General features: G+C 39.7%; 1 protein-coding gene across 1 annotated transcript in view; it reads right to left on the minus strand.

Annotated features, from left to right (window-relative positions):
- LOC144632639 (dynein beta chain, ciliary-like) overlaps positions 1-25224 on the minus strand; it is a 46598-nt gene that overhangs the window by 17753 nt on the left and 3621 nt on the right. Inside the window, 38 exon segments of the mRNA XM_078491317.1 lie at positions 1162-1491; positions 1938-2246; positions 2970-3143; positions 3578-3781; positions 3783-3861; positions 4426-4574; positions 4797-4924; positions 5413-5662; positions 6069-6317; positions 7158-7296; positions 7441-7523; positions 7525-7704; positions 7786-7942; positions 8575-8867; positions 9346-9579; positions 10305-10457; positions 10614-10740; positions 11273-11364; positions 11555-11779; positions 12455-12700; positions 13234-13635; positions 13835-13921; positions 14014-14130; positions 14886-15108; positions 15957-16126; positions 16643-16897; positions 17472-17804; positions 18252-18326; positions 18691-18860; positions 19574-19838; positions 20008-20134; positions 20476-20544; positions 21569-21837; positions 21935-22051; positions 22384-22551; positions 23499-23732; positions 24233-24444; positions 25113-25212. Of these exon segments, the coding sequence (XP_078347443.1) occupies positions 1162-1491; positions 1938-2246; positions 2970-3143; positions 3578-3781; positions 3783-3861; positions 4426-4574; positions 4797-4924; positions 5413-5662; positions 6069-6317; positions 7158-7296; positions 7441-7523; positions 7525-7704; positions 7786-7942; positions 8575-8867; positions 9346-9579; positions 10305-10457; positions 10614-10740; positions 11273-11364; positions 11555-11779; positions 12455-12700; positions 13234-13635; positions 13835-13921; positions 14014-14130; positions 14886-15108; positions 15957-16126; positions 16643-16897; positions 17472-17804; positions 18252-18326; positions 18691-18860; positions 19574-19838; positions 20008-20134; positions 20476-20544; positions 21569-21837; positions 21935-22051; positions 22384-22551; positions 23499-23732; positions 24233-24444; positions 25113-25212 (7194 nt within the window).

Raw genomic sequence — 25224 nt, forward strand, 5'->3', positions numbered from 1 at the left:
ACAGTAATGTTTCCAAACAAAAACAGATCTGCAAGTTGATTTTCCAAAGCTGTGAACCTGCATAAACATATTAATAACTGACAGGAGATTGTGCTTTGGGGCAAAGACAAGTCTTTAAAATGCTTTGAGCATTGATTTATTTTGTACGATATTGGGAAAAAAAAATAATAAGATGGCCATTGCAGAGATATTGGGGGTTGGGGGGGGGGGGGGGTTAATGACCTAATCCTGAGCATGGTGGACTTCTGATTACAATATCCATTAAACAAATAGATTCCATTTTGCCGTGCGTCTGTTCAGTTATAGATCACAGATGACGTCAAAATGTGGTAAGAACAAAAAAGTGGCCCACGAGCCGCTAGGCGAGTGGGTCACTGTTGTGCTTACCACATTTTGACGTCTTCTGTGATCTATAACTGAACAGACCCACGGCAAAATTGAATCTATTTGTTTTATATAATAAAACTCTGATTTGGACTATGAACTCTGATCACGCGCGCGAGTCACACCACCGCGTGACGTCATCTATGCGTCTGTACTCTGATAGATCATAAGTAACAGCCAATCACAATGCGCGTAGAATTCAGGTTATTATATAAAAACTAGTGAAACACAGTCACTATTTTGAACGTTATGTGTACGTGAAAGGAAACTTCTTAGTACCCGAGATTTTGTATTGGCTGGAAGCAAATTGCGTACAGTCACAATAGATTCTACCGAGCTTTCTACCGCTTATTCAGACCAATAACTACACGTGTGCTAGTATGGCAAAACTGTTGTCTCTTAAAGATCTTGAAAATCCCTGATATTTGTAACTTTCTAATTATAACATACATAAAGAGTATCCAAAGTTCCTCGAGCAGATAAAAGGCAACTTAAACCCTGATATCAAAAATTATCTCCTTAGAATACACAATAACTTTCTAATTATAACATACATAAAGAGTATCCAAAGTTCCTCGAGCAGATAAAAGGCAACTTAAACCCTGATATCAAAAATTATCTCCTTAGAATACACAATATATACTTTTGGCACGAGGTTGGGAGAATTCAATTATCTACGACGACAATTTCCCCTCCGCTTGCTTGACTTTCCGTTGATATTTTAAAGAAAAATTAGATGCTTATAACTCTGAAAGATTAGGTTAGAAAATGGCGCACCTTCTGGTTCATGGCTAGAGCTGAGTCGACAAGTTTCTCGGCATTCTTCTGCACTGCCTGAGGTAGGCTCATAGCGCTTATGTGTCCATTCAAGATGCTCAAGTAGATCGTCTTCAGGGCATCTAACCCCGGAAAACTGATGGCAAATACTGCAAAGTGGCGCTGTAGTCGAGGGTTGATAGTGAAGCTTCCAGCTGTGGGATTCATACAAGCAACATATTGACAGTTGTGAACCTCTTTAAGAGTCAGCTTTGCTCTGTCGTACCAATGGTTGTAGTCCAAATGTTGTCTTATTAGAGTGTGAGGCTGTACTGTACCATACGTGTCAACCTAAATTAAATGAAAAGAATGCGATCAACTGCTGGAAAGGGCAGAAAAAGTTGAACATCCAATCAGTGGCATGCGCGCAAACACATAACCGGTGGAAAAGGCGGGAAAACAATAAACTGGTGGAAAGTGCAGGAAACACGTAACCAATGGCAAGCGCGGAAAACATACAACCGTTGGAAAGCGCGGGAGAAGACGCGTGAGTCAAGTGAAGATTTTGCATCTGATTGGCCAACAAACAATATCTTTACTCTGATTGGTTAAGCGCGCACTAGTTCAGTTTTTTTAATCAATTATAAAGCTAAACAAATGCAAAACCACGGACATTGTAAAATTACTCTTTTAAAAACTAATCAAGTGCATTCCTAGGGCAATAACTCAACGGAAAAGTGACAACAAAGCTTATTAGGTAGGTAGATTAGTGCTGACACAATCACGAGAATACGTACCATGGGCATGTTCATATCGTCGATAAAATAGATCAGCTTCTTTGTTCCAGGTGGACCATAGTTTCGCCCAGCTTTCTTTTCCAGTGGTTTTTCTAACACGGCCTGCAACATGGCGGATGTTGTATAGTAGTTGAAAGGAACGTTTGTCACCATCACGTTATCAGGGTCCATTGCTGCGAATTTGTCGCCGACTAACACGGTCTTGCCCGTGCCTGCACTGCCCACAAGCATGACAGGTCTGCGGTTTTCCATCAGAAGATCCATGAAGAAACGCACTCGAATGGTTTCCTGCGTGTGCACGAGCACGGCCTGGGAACAAAAAATGCTGGTCAAAAATTTTTTCATTATTTTTTGAGGTTAGTTTTTAGTTCGACGCGATTTAGAAAGCCTTTAATAGCTCGTGCTGTGTTTGACAAGATTCCGTTCATGCTAACTCTACGTTTAAATGCAAGCCATTGAGGACTTAGATACGTGGCGGACGGCAAACCTATACCGGGGAATCGTCGCAATGCAGGCTATGAAGACTACATGTATGTTGAATTTCAAACTGGCTCACACATTTTCTGACATATTTTATTGTTAGTTTTCCACGGCGACTCAATACCGTAGATCGATTAGCCTGCTTACACTCGTGGGGTTGGGTGGGCAGGGAGGGGTAACCGGGAGGGCAAAGGGAAAGAAAACGTTGAAAGAGCCACGGGAGTGGACGAAACGGAAACACAAAAGCAACTAGCCCTGTAGTCCGCACAGCAGAGGGGGGGGGGGGGGGCAATCGGAGGGGCAACCGGATGTGAGGAGAGGGCAACCGGGGGGGCAAAGCGGGGGAGAAACGGAATTTTACGGTATTTCTTTAAGTCCGTTTGGTGCGCTAAACTAGAACATGGCTAAGGAAGTTAAGGCTATATACGTTTGAAAAGATCAAAAATACCAAACAACTTGGCTGAGATTGTACACCTTTTTAAGCTTTAAGTTTTAACGCTAAGCTATTCTTTAGAAGAGAAATTAAACAAACAAACAAATTTAGCAGCAAACCTGCAAGGGCATTTCAGAGTCGAGCTCGAATTTGGGAACTTTCTCTGTCCATGGCACAAATTTCTTGGTTTCAGAGTCAATGAAGTAATCAAACACGGTGCCAGCCGAGGGAAACTTGATGGTCTTGAACTCAGTCACCCACCACTTGGAGAATTCAACTCGGTAGTCAACCAGCTGTAGAACGAAAGAAACACATTAAATACAAGTTAAATCGAGTTTACTACCTGGGGAACAAGTCATAGTTTCCACAGACATCAGTTTTCAAAATTCCCTGACTATTCCCTAATAAAACTAAAATTTCCCTGACCAAGTTAATACAAAATGTCCGATATAGTAACGGCCTCCAGCCTCTGCTTCCGAAAAAAACATCGCTGAGATCACACTGACCTGAATGTTTCTTCCTAGCCATTAATGATATAAATCAGGGGTCCCATAATTTCAATTTTCTATGACTTTTCTTCAAAATATCAATTTTCCCTGACTCAAAATAAAATTCCCTGACTTTTCCCTTTTTTCTTTAAGAATTTTCTTTTTCCCTGCCTGACCATTTCCTGACCTGTGGCAACCCTGACAAGAGCCACTTTTGGCAAGTCTTCGTAAATACGTACCTGATCTTGGAACATGGCTCCACCAAAGGCCCACACAGCAGCGAACACGAAGTACAATTCATAGAGCTCTTTGTTGCAGTCAGGTGGAGTGTTTGTTGGGTTCAGAAGACACTCCAGGAGGTAGCACAGCGTGGTTACCATGGTGATGTCAGGAACAGGCGTGATTTTCTTGAAGCGCACGCGAAGCGTGTCTAAGGCAGATGGGAACGTACTTGTCAAACAGGATCTGCAGGTTGGCTTTCTCTGACTGGACTTCGCGCGTGTCAATCCAACTTGATACGTATCTGAAAAAGAAAACGAGCGATATATTACTCTCTGAAACGTATTGTAGGCAAACGAAGAAAAACTGCTAATAAAGGAATTTAAAAATGTCGACGCATAATAATAATAATAATAATAATAATAATAATAAATTTAAAATAATGGAAACAGAACCAACTCATGGCTCTCACCTGAACAAACAATAGTCAAGCATAGTCAATCAAATAATCAAAGCAAGTTAATAAACGCTGTCTGCACTCGCACTTGGGATATATTTTTTCAGTCGTTCCCGTGTAGATGGAGGAAAAAAATATAAGAAGCATTGGTACTTTTGATAGGCTTTCTTTAGTCGTTAAATGGCTTATCTGTTTTTTTCAAAAAAAAGAAGACTGTCACCAGATAAAAAAAAGTCTTATAAATTTATAGATAAAAACAAATCGCATGAACGTTCTTGAAACGAATTAACGAATTGCACTCACGTTCGCCCGATTCCTATACCTATATCACGAGGACCCTTTAATATCTCAACGGTGCCTGTAAAATACGTTACAACGAACCAATTCACCATGCGGTGTAGGGATACTTACGGATTCCATCCAACATCAGCGTAGTTAAGAAAGAGAATTCCAGCACGGGACACAGTAGCGGGCGTGGCTGTCTTCAAATGACCGATCTCAAACAACAGTCTCATTGATGGAGTAAGGGGAACACGTTCATTACTGGCTAATGTTAGAACCTGCAAAAAGATAAATGATTGTTAATCGCGGCCGAAGTTCGTACAGAAGTTTGCGTACGATCAGAAAGAGCTACAACAAGTAAATGTCAAAATAACTGCGCGATATGATTAAACCAACGAAGTGCTCTTTTCTCTTTTACTTTTTAATGTTTAACATATTTCATATAATCCGATGAAGCTATCAAAGTAAACTCTGAACAGCACAGCTCTTGTTACCGTTACCTTGTTGTCGTCCATAACAGTGTTGAGTGACTCAATCCACATAGGATCAATATCTCCGTCAAGTACAATCCATTTAGGGCTGTCATTGTTAATTGACGCTAGATCACGCATAATGGTTGAAAACAAACCTGGAGAGAAAGGTTATTCTGTTAAAATCACCCACGGTTACATCTACTAGGTAATCGTATTATTTTTATTCTATCGAACGCAGCTTTCAGTTGTTACCTTTGCCATACTGACGAGGCGTAAAAGGCCAGTTTTACTTGTTTTGGTTTGGCTTCTCTATCAACTACAGCGTTTTAATTCATTTTATGAGTAGCTGCAACTTTTTGCACTTAATAAGTTACCCTACCGAATCTGCAGTCAAAGACAGGGAACCCAAGTTGAAGTCAGCTGAACCCGGCGACCAAAATCTGGTCATTACTTATATACGAAAATGACTCTTAAAGGTTTGTTCGAGGCGAAAAGCAATTGGTTGAGTGGCGTATTAAACAAACGAAGTTGTCGTTAGAAGGAGTTCTTCTAAGACTGTAGTTCTTACGTCTGGAACATGCAAAACAATACGGTCCTATTCTGTCTTTAACGTCATGTGAATGCGATTGTATATACCACTTACCATCTTTCCACTCCCTGGTCGCGGGATTAATAAACCCGAACAGTTCATCAGCTGTCACAGCTTTAGGGTTGATGTCATGTAGCAATGGCTTCCTCTTCTGGTTCTGATAAGTCTTGTTCAGGGTCTTGATAACCTGTGTCTTGCCTGTTCCCGCGGGACCGAGAACGAACACAGAATGTCTCACGGCTAGCAACTCCTCCAGCTGTACAATCTTTAGGATAAAGCTATCTTCTGTTTGCAGTTTAAGATCCTAAGGAAAACAGCATAGAAAAATAAAACAAATCGACCTTGACACCGAAATGGTCAAAGAACTAATAAGTGGTAAGAAATACTATGGCAAGATATAAAAGCGAAATGAAATGATCGCCAGTTTATACAGTCGACCTACCGATCAGTGATTGGCCCTTCCGAATAAATAAAGTTTTTTTTACTTTACTTTAATTCGTAGCTTGATTCTAAATGTCTTTCCCATTGTGTTCTATACACCCAGCTTAACTCATATCATCATTTTGTTTCACATGCGGGACGTTTTTCACATTTTAACCATTAAAATTCGAATAACTTTCGGAGTGTATTCTGTGTATCTTTCTCAGACAGCATTTCACTTGGGCAAAAAATAATTTAAAAAATAAGTTTAACGTTCGCGCCCAGCTTACCAGGGCAGATTTTTTCACCAGAGCTTCAAAGTCCATGTCACGCTTTCTTGGTACATCCAGAGCTGGGAAGAGATCACCGATTAGTCCCATGAAGACAGGAACGTCATCGGTGACGATCTTAGGGATGTTAAAGTCACGCAACGCACGCATAAGCACTTGATCTTCAGGGCGCTCTCTGTCACTTCGCTTCAGAGAACCGGCGACGACCAATACAGACTTGATGGCGCGGAGACCCCAGTCGTAATGGTCCTAAACATAAAAAGAAAAAGATTAGTTCACGATATTGTAATGAAAACTTAGAACCAGAACCACTAGACTTGCACCACTATTGGTGAGCGAAGCGAGCCGTAAGCGTCGCGAAGCGACGCCCGCGAGTGAGTAAACCACGCGCGAAGGACTTTGAGAAAGTCTACAGAACCACTAACAAAATGGTTTACTGATATAAAAAAACTACAGGCAAAGTAATTACATCTAATCAATGGCAACAAACCTAACTTACGCAGTGAGCAAATCAAAACTCGAAGCAGAAAACTGTGACCGATGGAAAGTACGGGAAAACGCACATTTAGTCAAATCAGTATTGGTTTTAGCTTTGTCCTTGATTGGCCTCTTGTTTGTTTGCTTTCTTTTTCTTTCCTTGTTCTTTCTATTTTTCGTTCGGATTGGTTGTAATGAAATGCGAACTCCTAATTCGTAGTGGTCCTACACGAGCGGGGACAGACGAGCCCCGACGGGGACCCATGGCCCCCAGAACCGGTGGGCGCCAACCAACTGAGCTACGTGAGACCGCTGTGAGCGGGCCATTTACTAGGTTGATCTGAAAGTCAGTGCAAATATGCTCAGGAATACAAATTTTGAGGTTTTGCAAATGAATAAAACTGCGTTTCTGAGCCTAAAGTTTGAACAGGAAGTAGCTCCAAGTGATTACCAAAGTCAAACAAACTTTCTTCGCCTTTGTAGATCACTCATGTTCTTAAACAATAAGATTCCAGCTGACAAGATTTATATTTGTGGCATTATGAAATATGGAACAATGCCACTCTTTTCCAGTTTTTGCATTCTGACGTTATCTGCGCCTCAGGTACTGACCTGTTTAGATAGCAGCTCTTTGCAGAGTGAGTACAGAGTGATAAACTTTCTGGCCAATGCACGTGCGTCCACGAACCCTTCAGCCACCAACATGATTTCACAGATCAGTTCAAAGTCAGGAACAACCATAGCACACGGTCTGAAACACAAAACATACAAATAAAAAAAAATATTACACCGTCCAATTTCAAATATCACCTCAGATCTAAAGCCAAATTCCTCCAAAGAAAAGCATAAAAATATATGAAAACCACTAAAGGGGATTTTGATTTTGATCACTTACCGGAACAAGGCCTTGAGATTTTCAGGCAGCTCAGTTCTGCCAGCGTATCCAGGATTCATGGTGATAAAGAGACCAACAGTCGGGAACTAACACGATCTCCTCTCCTTGGAAGATAAAGCGTTTCTTCTTGTCTTTGATGGCGTCCTGGATAGATTTCACTTGAACAGCGACCACGGACAGCACCTCGACTGAGATGCGGTTGAACTCATCAAAACAGCCCCAGGCTCCTGTCTGCGCCAGTCCTTTGTAAATGTTACCAATCGACTGAAATGTGAAAAAGCGTATAAGGGTTAAAGAGAGGTTTAACGCAAAATACAATTATATAGTCTTCACTACAGTTCATACCTTGTAGTCCATCTGTTCTGAGCAATTGAACACATACACCATAATTCCAAGAGCTCGTCCCAGATCCTTGGTAGTCTCGGTTTTACCAGTTCCCGCGGGGCCTGCAGGGGCGCCGCTCATGGTTAGATGAAGGGACTGGGTCAGAGTGATGTAACACCTGAGGGAAAAAGAATGAAAAGACGATAAATACGGGAACAGCACTAGTTTCCATCGGAATCTCGTATCGAGAGTTGACAAAGCCTGCCACAGAAACAAGAAAAAGTTACCATTCAATTATAATTTAACCACTGCAAAAAGATATGCATGTATAAAGAATAACGCCAAGCAATCAAAAGCTCGAATACTCAAGCCGTGTTTGCTCTACGAAGGGACTGTGTCACGGCTGAGTAAAGTTTATTTTATTAAGTTTTGCCAAATACTCGCTATGAAACTTAATGTTTGCAAAGAAATTACTTCTATGGATCTAAATGACAAAACCATAGCTTCATTGCAACCAAATGTGTCCCCCGGGCGTTATAATGATTAAAAGGTTACAAGCAAACGAGATCAACTTTGAGAACTATTCAGCACAACAATATTTCAAAAACCCATATCGCAATCCGTTTCAATCTTCGTCACTTTTGGCCATCCGTACCTTCTTTTGTATATGCTGTGTTATTGAAAAGTTCCTTCACTGTATTAAGAGGTTATTTGTATATTTCACCGAATTTGATGGTCATTTCCCATGCCTAAATTTGGCTAAAATCCGTGACACACTCCCTTCAACTGATTATAAACAACGGGCTTCACCTGTCAGTCAAGGGCGTAATCACCAAACGAGGCGTGTTTCCAAGATATTCATAGGAATACTTGAACTGAGCGTCACAGATGTTAGCAAAGCAGTGTCCAATCGAATCATCCCAGCGATGTCTAAGCTGACTGAGCCACAAGAAAGCCATTGCGTTCTCAACTTTCTGATGGATCAACTTGGCCACCACATCTCGAGCGTGCACATCAATTGTACAGATGGTCATGATCTTCTGACGATCGCCTTTAGACAAGTCGCCGATTAACATGTTGATCAAAGTTGTAAGCTGGGAAACCTGCAAAGAAAGCGGTAACTCTTAGTCACGACTGTTTGATCTATTTTATAAGTTGTAATTAATTAGAAATTCTTCGAGCGGGAAATAACAACTAGTTCCTTAACATAAACACACTATGGATGGTTTGCGCGTGCGTCTAATGGAAAATTTGTATCTGACAGTTTGTTGCGCCACAAGGAAAACAGCGACTCTTGTAAATCAAATATATACCTTGCAGCTCCGTAGTAACAGTAACTAAGGTAAATAGAAGTCATAATGCAATTACCATATGTCTGCTTTAAACTTACAGTTACTTACATGTAACAGTGTGATCGAGCAGTGATCAAGTACCGACCCTCCTTAGAATATAATTTCACAACGTCCCCTGGTGATTTTCATCCTGTGATAAAGCTTGTCGCCTTAACATTTTTCTTATACATTACAGCAGATAAGAAAACACCAAAAGGTTATTCTACAGGCTCGATTCAAAGACTAGTACCTGCTTCTTGTAGTAGTCTTTTAGCGCATTCTCGTATCCCTCTTCCAGCCTTCCAAAAGCAAGTACGACTTCTGTGGTCCACCAGATTTGAGTTCCACAGAGAGCGACCTGGGCTGGGTAGTCAAAGAGCCACTGATCACGGGGTTTCTCTTCATACGATACCACAGCTTCTGAAAGCTCGTGCTTTACTGTGGAACGCATAGCGTCCATAACACGGTTTAACCAAACTTCAACCTGAAGGAGTTAAAATACGTATTATTAATGCAAAATTAATGTGAAATACGCTGAGTATCTTAAAAAATTTTCTGTGAACTTACGCAAATATGGCGAATTTTAATTGATTGCTCTGTTTGCTGCGCAAAAATCTCGTGTACGAATTTGTAAACAATTGAGCAACATGCTGTTTATTTAATTGACCAGAAGCAAAACCAAAATGATTCGTGACTTGGTTTACGTTTTCCCGCGCTAAGTACTGGTCTCACGTTTTCCCGCACATAACACTGGTCGCACGTTTTCCCGCGCTCAGTGCTGGTTGCACATTTCCCGCCTTGTCTGTCGCGTTTTCCCGCTTTTCTTTCCCCCGCTTAGTGCTGGTCGAACGTTTTCCCGCGCTTAGCAATGGCTGCACGTTTTCCCGCGCTTAGCAATGGCTGCACGTTTTCCCGTGCTTAGTACTGGTCGCACATTTCCCGCGTTTGGCGTTGGTTGCACGTTTCTGCTTCGAATTCTCATTGGTTCACAGCACCATTTGCGTTTGTTGTGATTGGTTAGATGTGACTGTTTTGATTCTGGTTTTACGACAGTTATCACTGAGAAAACCTGGGCTCAATTTCCCGCCATTTTGTGCACCCGTGTAATGTGTTCGACAAGGATGAAACACAGACTCATGAAACGGCTGAAAATTGAGCCTGTAGAAAACTACTCTAGAGAAATAATCTCAAGTGTTATTTTTTTCGCACCTGTCCAGAACAGTCACAAGGCTTATCGAAGTCCACATATTCTCCTTCTTTGCTGTACATTCCTGTTGCTTCCTTGGTGGGGTTACCTTCGTCGTCATCCACAAACTTCAGCTTCGCCATGTTGTCAAACAACTTGGACAAGTGACGGCTAACCTATCAAGCAGAGCAACGTAAAAAAGATTACATTCTTCTTACTTGGGGCTATACTTAAACACTTTAAAATAGAATTCAGCCATATGTTTAGCATACACCTTTTATAAGGAGCAAAAGAAATATAAAACTTCAGAAAAACTTTCGTAGAAAACGTACCTCAATTGGCTGGTTGCCTTTAGAGAGGATATCCAGCAAGTCTGCAGACGACACGAAGTAAAAGCGCGGGAAAGCAAGACGCTTGGTCTCCAGATACTCGGCCAAGGCCTTCTCGCAGAGCGACAATCTGTAAGAAAATAAACAATGTCAGAACGTTTCTTCAAATATATTTACTTTTATAGGTATTGCGTTTGCTGGGCTCGTGATGGGTTCATAAATGCGCACATTCAACGTACTTTAACCAATCGAAGCAAAGGTGATGTTTTCTCTGGCCAATCAGATGCAAAAGCTAAACCAATCGCTACTTGACGCACGTGACTTTTCCCGCCATTTTCACGGGTTGATAGAGTTGGGCAAGTAGTTCCCGGTGTTGTGGTCTGGTCTTTGCCCGTTGTACTGTGCTTACTGCGAAATGCTCGGAGATATTAGCTGTATAAGCTACTCTTCAAATCCGAGGGTTAATAAAAGTGATCTATGTATGATGTATGTATGTATGTATGCTTTGAGCTCTGATTGGTTTATTGCAGTATTTGCCGCCTTAGGGATTGACTCGTGATTACGTTGGGTTGAGATTCACAACAGTCATTTATAGTCAGAAAAATACGCCATTAATAAGTTGCTTTATCATTTATCATTCCAGAAGAGAATACAACACGCACCTTTCTTGTAAGTTTTCCAGTTTCTCATACAGCCCTTCTCTGTTGCAGCAGTTGACTACGTTTGGGATTTCTGCGGCTTCTTTCATCAGTTCCTACAAAAATAGTATAGGCAAGTTACAATTAAACGGGGTTCTTTTTATAGTTTAAGGAACAATAAATGTATCAGCCGAATGCATTTTTTTCAACACAATTTTTACTTGACACAGTAAGATACAAAAGTACTCCGTATTAATCTAGTCGGCATTAAAAACTACACAATCAATGTCCGTCCTCTCCACTCACCTTGAAATCGACGTCAATTCCGTCGAATCGTTTGGAGTCCTCTGGCAACTGGTTACGAATGTCTTCAGATCCGATGAAAATACTCTCCAAGTGAGACCAAGTTCTTTGCACCTCAAACCAAATTGAGATCACCGAGTCTGATACAGACAGCTTCTTTTGCCACAGAGAGACTTCTTCCAAGAAATGTCCGATGTACTTGGATGTGATAAGATTTTGAAGTTGTACCTGAGAAGAAAGACATGCTTATAAGTTATTCATTCAATTGCCTACACATAGTCGAAAAAGAAGAAGGAAAACTGATTACTAATAGGACGCTTTCGATATATTAAAATTCAGCTTCATTTTTCTTGTTTGTGTCCTCCAGGCCTCACTGCCAAGCTGAATTTTAATATATCGAAAGTGCTATCTTTCAGTTGGTTTTCAAAACTTCTCAGCCAATCAAAAAGCAAACAACCGCACGTGCGATGTATCGACTCGATACAATTCGCACGTGGTTACTTTAACTGGGTTTTCAAAATGTCAATCAAAGCGAAGCGCGCGAGTGACGTCACGACTCAGACAAGACTCAGACAAGCAAACCGAAATGGCGGACGATTTTCCTAAAACACGTTCTAAAGCAGCCGGTGTTCCTAAAACACTTTCATAAAACGAGAACCCTTCGCCTAGATTCCTTCTATTTCTCTGAGAACACGCTGATGTTTTTTGAGCATCGTGGCGGTTATATTTATTTGCATTCTTTTTTAAGACGTCGCGCGCTTCGCTATTGGAAACCCAACAAAAAGACGAAAAAAACAAAATACAGTGAACAAAATCTTTATCCAGAAACAAAGTACTCAACGACGCTATAAAGAAAATCAAAAACTGCTAAAATCGATGTAGTTGTCTGTTATCTTTTCTTACCTGGTTGTCTTCAAGAGTTTCAATCAATTCCTCGCTTGATTTAAGTAGTGGAATACCAGTTCTCATATGGCTTTCATATTCAAACTCCATTTGTGACCAGGTGACATCCAATTCCTTCAGTACTTTCTCCATTCCTAGTTCTTTTGTGGCCTTGTCCACGATTCCACGGACTTCATCTTCAAAGTTGTGTAGATTGAGGGCCAGCAGATCGGCTAAGTTTGTATCGTCATTCATGATGAATTTTACCTGCACGGAAAAACCATTGGTCGAGGTGTTAAAACGTTTGAGAAGTTTTCTAATGCTTTTCAAAACTAACATGTGACGGTTCGGTTTTCGTTTCGTGTTTCGCTGAGCTGTCCTAGAAAGTCTTGCAATCTTTCCTAACCTTGCAACATAATATTTAGATAGAAAATTAAGTGCAAAGTCAAACCTCATCTCAACTCCAAAAAGCTGACATGGTTCGTGGGCAAAACTCTAACTCAGCGTAACAATAGTACTTTATATTGAGCAGTTTAGTCCTAGCGCTTCCTTAATATTTCGTCAACCGTTTCTTTGCGAATTATAACCTATTAATTTTTATCAGACACAAAAAACTGTTCCTTTTTTGTAACCTTTAGTTGATACAGGTTAGTAAAGAAATTTCAACTGCAACACTATTCTATATTTTCGGCCAGAAACAGACTTGACAATGAAACATCGTATGTTCTGCACAAGATGACTTGTTGCTCCGTTAAAGGGTGTAAACCAGACATAGTCGGGAAATCATTGGTTGCACTTACTTTAGTAGCCTGCATAAGCTGTTGCCAGTGACGGTCCCTAATGGCCGGATTCTGCAACTCTCCCACAGCCCTCAATGACGTCACCATGTTCTTGACAGTGGAGTCTAGTCCTGTGAACGCGTCCCAGGCGCGCATCTCTTTATCAAGTCCCCGAATCTCCTTCACAAACCTCTTACACTCCATCTCCATATTCTCCACGTTGATATCAGCCCACAGTGTGAACTTCCACTCATCAATACTGCTCAGAACAACTTCAATCATGTCCCAGAGCTGTTTGAGGAGGGACACTTCACGACGGCATGCACGAAGTTGTTTGTAATCGGGGAAGTTCACCTCAAATAGGCCGGCAGACTCGGAGAGGGCGTTCATTTCCTCTTCCATGGCATAGATCTGGAAGTTAGCCTGCAAACACAAACGATATCTGGTAAATTAGTGATTGTACAGATACAAGTCAAATCTGATGGCATAGACGGATTGCTTATGCCAACCCAACTGTGTTGGGCGTTCCAAAGTCTGCTCTGATTACAAATGGAACAATTAACAGCCCAGTAAACTATTCAAATTTTTGCACAAGGATACTTCCAAAATATACATCACTGACCTTGTCTAAGCGCTCGTAATAATTCGTGGAATCAAACTGGAAAGGAGCTGTCTTGCGGAAGTCCTCTCTGAATTCGTGTTGTTTGATCTGTCGACACGAAATTCAAAAAAAAATTGTTACGCATTTTGACTGCTTCATGTTGTAATTGGGATACAAAGAGGCGGCTGATTTTTACTCACATCGAACTGTCCACATTTGCGTCTGATGATGGCAACTTCAGAGGCCTGGAGAGGAGCCACTTGTTGCTTCACTGTCACTGCGATCTTCTTGGAGTTGTTCCACTGTTCTGGAAGTTCCTGTTGATGAACGAATGACCAGGTTAGCAAAGATCCGCTTGCGTATTTTGCATAACAATAATTTTGATTGTAAGTAAACTTCAAGACTTAGAAATAAAAGGTATAAAAGGGACGCTATTGTGAGCATAAACTTGTTTCACAGCCCTGTGTGCTCGACATTAAATGTCGGGTGGGGGTGTGCCGCTGGGACTTCGAAACCCTTACCTTATGCCAGACTCTGTTTAGCTGATTTTGCAATCCTATACTAAAATAAACACCGAAAATTGCTACCCTATCTCAGACTTTCTGTTTTCAGAACTGTGTCACTATTTGTGCTTTTAATGGAAAACCATCTGTCAACAACGCTGCCACGATGATTTCATTTACGTTTAAGAAGGTCTCTTCCTCTTCCGAGTTTCTATTCATATTCTGGACTTAATTCCTCATACTACTGATCAGTTTCCGGCAAATGATGCCCTATTCTAGACCAAAACTCGCTGATTTCTATACTTTATCCCAGACTAAACTGCTTAAAAACCATACCCTTCACAGCGGCACATACCTATATAGCTCATATATGGGAGTGCCACCACCCCCCCCCCCCCCCACAGGGACATTTACGCGTCAGGTGTAAACTATGTTGTCTTTCACTAGTGTGTCACACGTTCGTTTTTGCTTGAATCAAGCGTCACGCAACAACCTCTACGCCCTCTTGCAAACAAAGCGTTTCTAGCTTTGGCACATAATTTGACATCTCTAGCGACAATTAACTTTACCTGAAGCTGTGTGTGAACTTCCTCGGGCATTTCTTGTCCGTATGTCTTCAGAAGTTCAATAGTCTGTTTAAGTGGCTCGAACATTTCATCAGTGACTGTCTGTCTGTCCTTGACAGCCATCAGGTGTCCCATGACAGCCACTAGTCCGTTATAGTCTCCTTCCTCCACAGGCTGAGTCAAACCAACATCTGCTACTTTGATGAACTCTGCTAAGTCATTCAGGCTGAAAAAAAGCGAAGGTAATATACTCTTAAAAACGTATTCATTAAAAAGCTACTTTAAATTACTATTTTACTTTACTTTTAAAATTAAATTAAGGCCCCGTCCACACTAATCCGGATAAACTTGAAAACGCATCCTTTTTCCTCCGAATAGGCCAACCGTTCACACTAAATTAGCGTTTTCTGTCACTGAAAAAGGAGCTTTTCGAAAACGCTGCGTCAAATATTCTTTGTCTCTGTCAAAATCAAAAGGGTTAAAATATTTTCGTGCGTTGATTTTTTTTTGGGGTTTTTTTAATTTTTTTGGTTTTTTTGGGGGGAAAAATTTTTTCTCTGGGGGAAAAATCCTTTTTTATATATAATAGTTGTGGGAAAGGGCCTAAATGCTCTCTTCCTAAAAACCCCCCTCCTCCCAACTAAAAACCTTCTATAAAGGGTGTACATTTGCGTACGTAAAAAAATACAAAGCAATCCGCATTAGTTTATACTGTCAAAGCAGTCACTTCTACAAGAGAGATTCTTCAGTTGATATGTTGTTTAGAGAAGACGCTAGACAAGATTTGAAGCTGTAACAACTCTATTTAGCATCGATGATGCGTGGATCGGCGAATGCTTGGAATAAAATATCAAAATACAGTTAGCTTAATGCTTCAAACGTTAACTTATCAAATCCTCATGCTGAAAGGTTTTTGAAGAAGTTACCTAGGCAGGAAATGTAGTCTAAGACCTAACTCTGTTGGTTGTAGCTAGGGTTAGACTCCACTGTCAAGACCGCATTATCCCTTGATTTGAAGTTGTACAACTTTATTTATCTTCTTGACTGACAATTAGTCTCAGATGCTCTACTTACCTGTTTGTTACATGATCAATAAGATGTTGTTTGAACATGTAGCTCCATCTCTTGATGATATTCAGTAGCGCTTGCTTGAAGGGCTTGGCGTCCACGCGGAACCACGTGTCAAACACCTTTGTTCCTTCTACTTCATCCACTTCAGAATAAAGCTTTTCATACGTGTCGATCTAAGGACAAGAGGAAAACATGTTGACTTAGCAAAAAGTAAGCCCTGCACGTGCTTTAAAGGGACTGATTTTGCCAAATTTAGGCATGTGAAATGACCATTAAATCGGTGAAATATAAAAATAAACTCTTAAAACAGTGAAGGAACATTTCAATAACACAGCAAATACAAAAGAAGGCACAGATGGACAAAAGTTAAGAAGATTGAAACGGATTGCGATATGGGTTTTTAAAATGTTGTTGAGCTGAACAGTCTATAAAGTTAATCTCGTTTGCTTGTAACTTTAAATTATAACGCCCGGGAGACACATGTAGTTGCAATGAAGCTATGGTTTTGTCATTTGGATCCATGGAAGTATAAATTTCTTTGCAAACATTAAGTTTCATAGCAAGTATTTGGCTATGAACTTAATAAAATAAACTTGACTCAGCTGTGACACAGTCCCTTTAAATTTTTTATTCCCTAACCTCCCCTATCTCTCGGATAAATTTAAGAATTTCAGGGAAATTTGTGTTACCTGTTCCTTGAATTGTGCCAAAGTTGGAGGATTCTCAGGGACTCCTTCCTCAGCGTGAGCTTCAATCTCCTCAGCTGTAAGTACATGGTTGTACAAAAGGAACTGTCTCATAAACTCATTGCGGTCATCCAGCCACAAGTATCCATACGCATCAAAAGAACTGCGGTATTCATTCGCCTTGTTCATGATGCCTGTTACACGATCCATCATGTCTTGACGCATCTCCGACAAATCAAGCATGTCTTCTACATCGTTCTGTAATAAAGGAAGGAGGGATTAGTATAAGACTATTTTAAAAAGTGCAAATTGTAAGACGTTCTTTGACTTTTGTCCTTACGGAGTTTCGTCACGGTATTAAAACAGGATTTGTGAAAAGGAACCTGAGCCAAACTTCAATTTCTTCAAATAATTATACTCATTTGCAATCCATTTCCATCCTCGCCATCGTTAGTCATCCTCACTTCCTAATGGGTTCTTGTCATTTGTCGAGTATTGTTCTACAAAATTAAACCATTATTGTTCCGTTTCCTACATGCAAGCCTTGCATTTTTATGTTTTTCTTTTTTTTTTCCTTTTTCTTCTCCTTCCTCCTTGGGGCCTGGGCCCCCTTTCTTTTTTGATCTAGATTGTTTCTTTAGTTTTTTGAAATTACGAAAAAAATAGATAACAGTCTTTGATCTGATTCAGTGGTTGCCCGTATTATTTGGACTAAAAATATGAAATTTTAAGTTTTGCTCTTTTCCTTCCTTCGCAATGCAAATTTATCTTAATAGGCTTGGTCATCGCCAGAAACTGAGAAGATTTTATTATTTTTATTTCATTCGTTTACCTGGTAATGTTCGGATCCATTATGCTCAGCCAACCTCTTGACAAGTGAAGCCATCTTGTACACATCATTAACAATTCCTTCAACAAGTTCGTAAAAGCCGTCAGAGACACCGAAATCCAATGACGGTATAAACACCATTTCAGGCTGTTGCAGCTCAAGCTTAGCTTCAAACAGGCCAGTCGTGTTGTGTTTAGGGTCTGTGTTCTCCAGAAGATAGTTAAGTGAACAATGAATACAGTTAAAGAAGCCATCAAGCACCATATCGTCCAGATAGTCCACATATGCTCGCCAAATGTCGGACGATACCTCTGCCTTGAACAGCTCCAAGTTATTCTGACCAGCAAAATGCAATTGTTAAATGAATTACACTGTACCTACAACTACGACTAGCTAGGCTTGAAGTCGGAAAGGAACGAAGTCTAATACATGTACTAACTTTTTTCGCCTGACAATATAATTTATGGTAAATTTTGAAAATTCAGCCCGCATTAATTTTCTTTTCTTTGAAAACTTAAAATATTCCACTGACAACTTTGATACTTAAGTTAACAAATTAGTTTCGAAAGATCGCACAATTTTAAAGAGTGAAGACGTTTCTGGTCAATCTTGACTCTAAAAACTTTAGTTGCCTTCATCTTAAAATATCATTTTCCCTACTATTTGCCACAAATTTCTTTACGAATTTGATAATCTATTAATACAAAACTTTTAAATTCCTGATTTTCATTACTTTCGACCATGCAAGGGGAAAATAAAGAGCAAGAGAATAAAGTAAAATACCTGCATCAACTCATGGATTTTCTCTCCTGCTTGTTGGATCAAAGTGTAGCGCTTGTTAAGGTTCGTTTCACTGTCCTGTTGACAAGAAATCATAGATTAAAATTTATAATACAGTAAATAGATTCATCCTTTAAGTTGTTACATGTGGCCAGCACGTTTCCCGCGTGATATTATCGTGATAAAATGATGTTCACATTTAGCACTCGAAAGCAGCCGGTCTATGTTTGTTTCTCTTTCCACAATCCGTGGCGCGAACTACTTGATAACAGAAATAACTGAAAAATATATTTTTGGCGCGAACTGCAGTTTCTTAAAGTTAAATAAAAGTCTTCCACCAACTCCACAAACCGATAAGAACGTTCGCTCTCACTTTAGCAAAACAACTTTAAACCGTCTTCTATTAATGATAAAGTGAACATAAAAACAGATTGACGTTTACCTCTAAGTTAAGCAGTCCCTCCTTCTTGCCTTCCTTTCTTTCATACAATGGAGCTTCACACCATTTAGTCATCAACTGACTCATGCTTTCAACATTGTTCTTAGCAGCTTGGACGCGTTTTTCCAGATCGTGGACCATATCTCTCGTCTTTTCAATGTATTCCCACGCACCTGTTTGTCATAAAAGAGAATTAATAAATAACAGCCTTGATGCAAGAATACAACCTCAGAAATGTTCTTTTACAAGTATGATTGATCTACGTAATTAGTGGAATACACTGGGACTATGTCACGGATTTTAACTGAGTTTTGAACCACCAGAATTTATTATTATTTGTGTCGCAGGAAACCTAAAAATAATAGTCCATTTTTATTAAAAATTGCTATATTAGCGCACTGAACCTGTTAACGAGCATCTTTGGCTGCGGATGGCTCGGATGGAAACGGATTGCAATTTGAAAACGTTGGGCAAACGTTTTCAAATTGTTTCCACGCGTCTTCGAAATATCGATTTTTATAGCCGTAGCTTGATTTCTATCCCCAAATTAAGGTTATAGATTCCTTTAGATGTTCAAAGATAATGTTTGTTTAAGGTAGGGTTGCCTAACACTAATTTCAGAACAGTTTAGACCAAAAATCTGCGAAATCCCCGTGACATAGTCCCTTTAATTACGATTTTCGGAGCCTCAAAGGGAAATGTACATTGGTTTGAGAAATTAGGAGTTCAAGATATCAGGCGGTGGGGATTACAGAGCTCGACTGAGTGAAGCAAACCAAAGGGAAACGACTTTTGGTTCAAGTTATCAGGAGGTTCGAGAAATTTGCGCTGTTGTTTGGTTCCACAGTACACGTATAACATGTCAAGATTGAACGTAAACACAAACCTTCGCTGTTCCAGTTCAAAGTCGTCTCAGCCTGCTGCAGTTGACCATCTATTTCTTGTAACTGTCCTTCGACCAGAGGAAATTCCACGTCAAGAAGCGTCTCTCTTACTTTGTTGTACCAGGCCACTGTCAGGTCCAAATTGGACAAGAACTTGTGGAACGTCTCATTCCTGGAGTAGATGCCAGTAGCGCTTTCTGGAATGCTCTCAAGGGTTTCGTTTTGAGCATTTTCCAAGTATTTGACTTCACGCAGCACAGCAATCAACTAAAACAGAAAATAATTTTTCCATGCCATTACTCACTCTACCAACACTGTACTGGGCAAGTTATGACTTTACTTTCATTATTACAGCATCTTTTATTTCAACAACTTTTTTTAAAGCAATGTATTGCTGATTTTGGTGGAAATGTTAAGCAAGTGTAGCAGAACAAACCTGAGGATCAAAGTTGACTTTGATAAGCTTTGTATTTTCATCTCTGATGATGAGAGGTTTGTCCAGATTTTGTTGCGAGATGGAGCCAACATCTTGGGTCCAATCAGCATACACTTTCTCTTCATACCTGCAAAAAATGAAACAAGTTTTCATTCTAACCGGTAATTTTATGGATAAGGTGGTTACTTAGCAATACTTTCATGTGGCTCTATTTATTACATGTACGTTATCTTACTTTTTGGTCTGTGGAAGAAACCCTAGTGTGTGACCATACAAACAAAAGTAATTCAGCAGGACTTTCACATGGTACTGTTTATTATGCTGTACAAGGTGGTTCTACCACACACCAATGGCACTTTATCTTAACAAATAATTAGTGTGGACGACTTTAATAGAAGCCTTCATTGCACCGGCGGTTAAGGCTGTCTGCAACACAGGCTACTTCAGGAGCTAACACTATCAACTTACGTGTTCAGGAGCTTGGCCATCTCATCAAATTTGTTGAAGATTATCATTGCCTCAGCTGTCTCAAGAGTGCTGGAAAATCAACAAGTGAATAAGAACACAAAATTTGGACAATTAAAAAATGTTACATTGTTTTTCTTTAAGTGTTAGGAGACTTCAAATATAACCATGATCGATGATTACAACCACTGAAAATGTTTCAGTGACATGAAAAAGAGAAAGGAAATATGCAAGATTATAACTGTGATGCTCCACATGTGTGCTGAATTCAGCCACCCAGAGGAGCCAAGCACAAACTGTGCACAACTGAAAGAATGGTAAGCAATGCTGAATCATAATCATCAAAGAAAAAGGGGTAATTCAATGATCAAAACTCAGAATCTCTAAAGTGTAGAGGTGGCGTTGATATGGTAAGTGTTACATTTCCTGCCAACTGCAGGTTTTGTGTAGTATACTGAACACAGCAACCTTATAGAAAGGCAAAGACATTAGAAAGACAATAGAGTCAGGAGAAAATAACTGCCTTGAAAGAACAAGATTTCAAAAGAATTGCCATACCTTTCCAAACCATGAATGATTGGAAAAACACTGTCCGGTCTTGGAAGAGAGGTGATGAAGAAACAGAATAAAAGATATGGAAATTTACAGACAGATAACTGAAACAACTGAAGATATTAAGTTGACATTATAAAAGAAGTAGAACAAAAATATACAAGTTACAAAGATTAGAAGACGACAACATCAACACTGAATGTACCAGTGATCAGTGCACACAAAAACAAGAATCTAGACAAGCTCGTTGAGATTTCTAAGAAACATCTTCCCAAAGTAACAAACCTTTTGAAGAATACAGAAGTTAGTATGGTTACAATAATGGCACATCCTAACAGGCATCACTGAAAGTAGATTAAAGTAATAGAGAGATGCCAAAACGCCAGGTTTGAATGCACAGGAGAAAAGGCAAGAAGTAGGCAGCAGTGAAGAGATGATAAAGGGATGTACATGTATACAGGGTGAGAACTTTATTAAATTATCATATAGACGAGCTAACAGAAGTTGACTCAGACTTGCCCTCAGGTTAAATTTATGTACCTACCCATGGTTGACTGAAAGCTTAAGTGCGTGCATTGGTTTGGTGATTCTGTCCCTGAGTTCTTGCGACCATTTGAGAGCGCCTGCAACATGAGGCATGTTCTTGTTGATTGGTGGAGTTCCTTCATCACCAACCACAAGCATTTGGCCATCAAAGATCATTTTAGCTTCATCTAGTTCTTCCTCGTACATTTTCAGAAGGATTGGATACTTGTACTCGAAGTCTGCGTGAATCAGTGGTCTGTCCAGCAAAGAGCCAAAACAGTCAAGAAGCTAAGAGGATAAAAAAGGAATAATTAGTTTAACAGTTTAAATTAATAAATAATATTTTATTGGGTTTCACATGTAATTTAATTCAATAAAAACCTACCTTCAGAGCGGCCTCTGTGCTTGGACAATCATCAAACCCTTGGCAAACAATGGAAGCAAGTCTTCTGTCCAGATCAGCTATTCTTTCTCTAAACTGGTTGTAGTCCTCAACAAATTCCTATTAAATAAGCAAAATGGCAGGTCAAGATGAGAAATAACATGAAGAAAAAGTTCCAGATTATTAATAATTTATTCTTTAGAATGACTGTAAGTACTTTAGAAATTTATCACCATTTCAAATGTATGCGTTAAAAGTCAAAATCACAACAATGTCAGGTAACTAAAGAACTTAAGTAACCATGATGGCACTACATATACTCAGGACAATGTAGATAAAAGGCATGTTTGTGTTTAGGTCTTTAGAGGCTCAACTAGCAGGGTGTCTTTTGATGAATGTTATCGAAATACAATGAACCATCTGCACTTTTATGTCAGATTGTTACTTCATACCCTGTTTGTTGCATCCAAGCCATCGTATGTGCGGTTACCAAACACAGAAAAAATCTCATTGAATTCTGAGAAGATCTCAACAACTTGGTGACTTAGCATCTTGCCCTTGATGCCACCCAGTTCTACCTTTTCCAGTTTGGAAAATTCCATGGTAGTGGCAAAGAGGTCCTAGGTAAACAAACAAACATGAAAACTTTACTACTAGTCAAGAAAAATAATTAAATTAAATATCTTTTAATAATACTACTAACAATTTAATACTTCCAATAACACTGAAAACAAACACTGCATATAAACATAAAGTAATATGGTCAGCAGGAGGAAAACAGCAGTTGGCTATTTTGCAAGTGTGGCTGAGGGGCTGAACTCAAGACTACAGGGGCACGGGAAGACTACATATAAAAGTTTATCGGGTGTTCCATTTCAAGTTTTTTAGTTGATACAATCATATTGTTGTATTTGGTACCTTGTGGGGTACACACAAAACAGCAGCAAGAATTATCTTCCTCTCACTTTTATGTAAAAGTTCCTCTCTCCTTCCTACTTCCCAGGACAGGTACAAGAACAAAACCAGCTATAAAAGCTCAGCATAAAGAATAGACCATATTCGTATTCTCGGAATTGCACTGGGGCTAGCTTGCAATAGAGGCTGATGTGGGGGAATATCATTAAAAAGAGCTTCATTTGATTTGCCTTTGAAAAGGTTACCAGCATTAGCTTCCATTGCAAGCTAGTTCCAGTCCAATACCGAGAATATGAATATTTAACAATTATCCTGCAAAATCGCGCGGAATATCGCCTGATACTTAGCTGACGAGGCCGTAGGCCGAGTTGGCTAAAATCAGACGATATTCCGCAAGATTGAGCAGGATAATTGTTTTAATATTCAACAAATTGTCAACGAAACACATTTTGCAGATAGAAAAATTGTAATTATGCAGCGCTTCACAAGATTTCAGATAACGTTAACATTTTTACCATATATGGGCAGCGCGCACATTTGTTGAATAATAAGGTCTATTACATGTACAGTATATCCCAGGACCACTGAACTTCAAGTCAAGCATTCTACTGCATTGCTCCTCCAATAACAGAGATATGCTCATTGTACCAACCTCAACAGTTTTTAATCTCAAAACAAACTGGTCCATTCTTGTAAACACAAGCTCATTGGCAAACTCCCATTGCTTGACTTGTTCTCCTTCCTTGAAGAATTTCTGGATATTTCTTCTGACATCTTCAAAGGTCTCTTTGAAGAAGGAACAAATTTCAATTGCCTTTTGGGTTTTCTCATAAGCTTCTTCTGCTTCTGATTTGAAGATCTCTGCAGGGTCTAGATATGTCCTTGCCTGAAAGCAGATAAAAAAGTTTAAAAATCAAGAATGTTAATTTATTTTTGTCATAATTAATCCAAGGGTTTCAATATTAACCAGTTTTGCATAAATTTCCCTGACTTTTCTTCTAAATGTCAATTATTTTTCCTAACTCAAAATAAAATTCCCTGACTTTTCCCAGTCCTTCAAAGATTTTATTTTTTCCTAACCATTTCCTAGCCTGTGGTAGCCTTGGTTAATAAATTAACCCAACAACCCACAGTTGGCTGCACTATAACACAGTCTTGGATACATGTATGGCATTATCGATTTGAGTGCTTAATTAAGATCCCTAACAAGGATTATTTATAAAGAAAATCATTTTAGTAGCACAGGGCTTCATGATTTTTCCTTCTAACTTTAAAAGTAGATCATTTTAAACTTTGTTAGTGCATCAACTGTATTCTTTGAAAAAAAAAATCATCTTATTGCTCTAAAATGTGTTGTAATATTGAGTTACAGTACATGAAACATACCATTTCAATCAGCATGTTACAGAGTTCCTGTAAAAGAACAATCATTCTTGGAGCACGGGAATAATATTTGGAATTAGCCCAGATAAGGCCAACTGTGTGCAAAATGGCAGGAATGATCTTTTCGAGCTCTGAAAAATCAAACTGTTCCATGTCATCAAGAAGGCGACGCAAAGGCTTCAGGTGGATATTTATGTCCCTGGCTTCCTCAAGAGCTGTAGAAAAATAACACAGGTCTGGCATTACTAAACAGTATAGCCTGCGAACGCAGATCTTGTATTTCAGTACAACACTTCTCGTTTTGCAGTGTTACAAGAGGGACAACCTATTTGAATCTTTCTTGTAGCCCACTTTCTTTCTATCCCTTTCCCCAGGGGGGGGGGGGGGGTGGTACTCCCTATAATGGCCTATACGGGGAGGCTCCGCCCAAATGGGGTACCTTTTTCAGGCTTCAGGTATATAAAAGGGTAGGAATTTCACACATTTAGGTATACGAAAGGGTTGGGCGGAAATCTGTAATTACGTTTTTGAAAGGGCCTTTAATTAAAATACTTCGAACCGATGCAATTTATGGCTACATATTATTTCAATTTATTAAGCGCTACTTGAAAATGACAAGAAAACGTCCTGTTTTAAGTCTATACCATGACTTTCAGGTATATGAAAGGGGTACCTTTTTCATTGAAAGGTATACAAAAGGGGTACAATTTCTGGCAAAATGGTATATAAAAGGGTAATGGGTAGGAGCTCGGGGCAGAGCCTCCCTGTAAAAAACTTTTTTGGGTACCCCCCCCCCCAGGGTCCCTTTCCTACATCCCTTTTAAGCACATGAATCTTTTGTGATCCCCTGCGATCTGAATTAGCCTAGAGGATATTCACTTACCAGCTACGACATCCTTGAAAATTTTCTTGAATGCAGGAAAGTAGCTACTTTGTGTCTTCTCCAACAATTCTGCCATTCTCCTGACTTTAACATCATGAAGCTGTGTAATTCA

The sequence above is a fragment of the Oculina patagonica genome, chromosome 12, assembly GCF_052425735.1.
Source record: "Oculina patagonica isolate OP01 chromosome 12, crgOcupat, whole genome shotgun sequence".
Lineage (NCBI taxonomy): Eukaryota > Metazoa > Cnidaria > Anthozoa > Scleractinia > Oculinidae > Oculina > Oculina patagonica.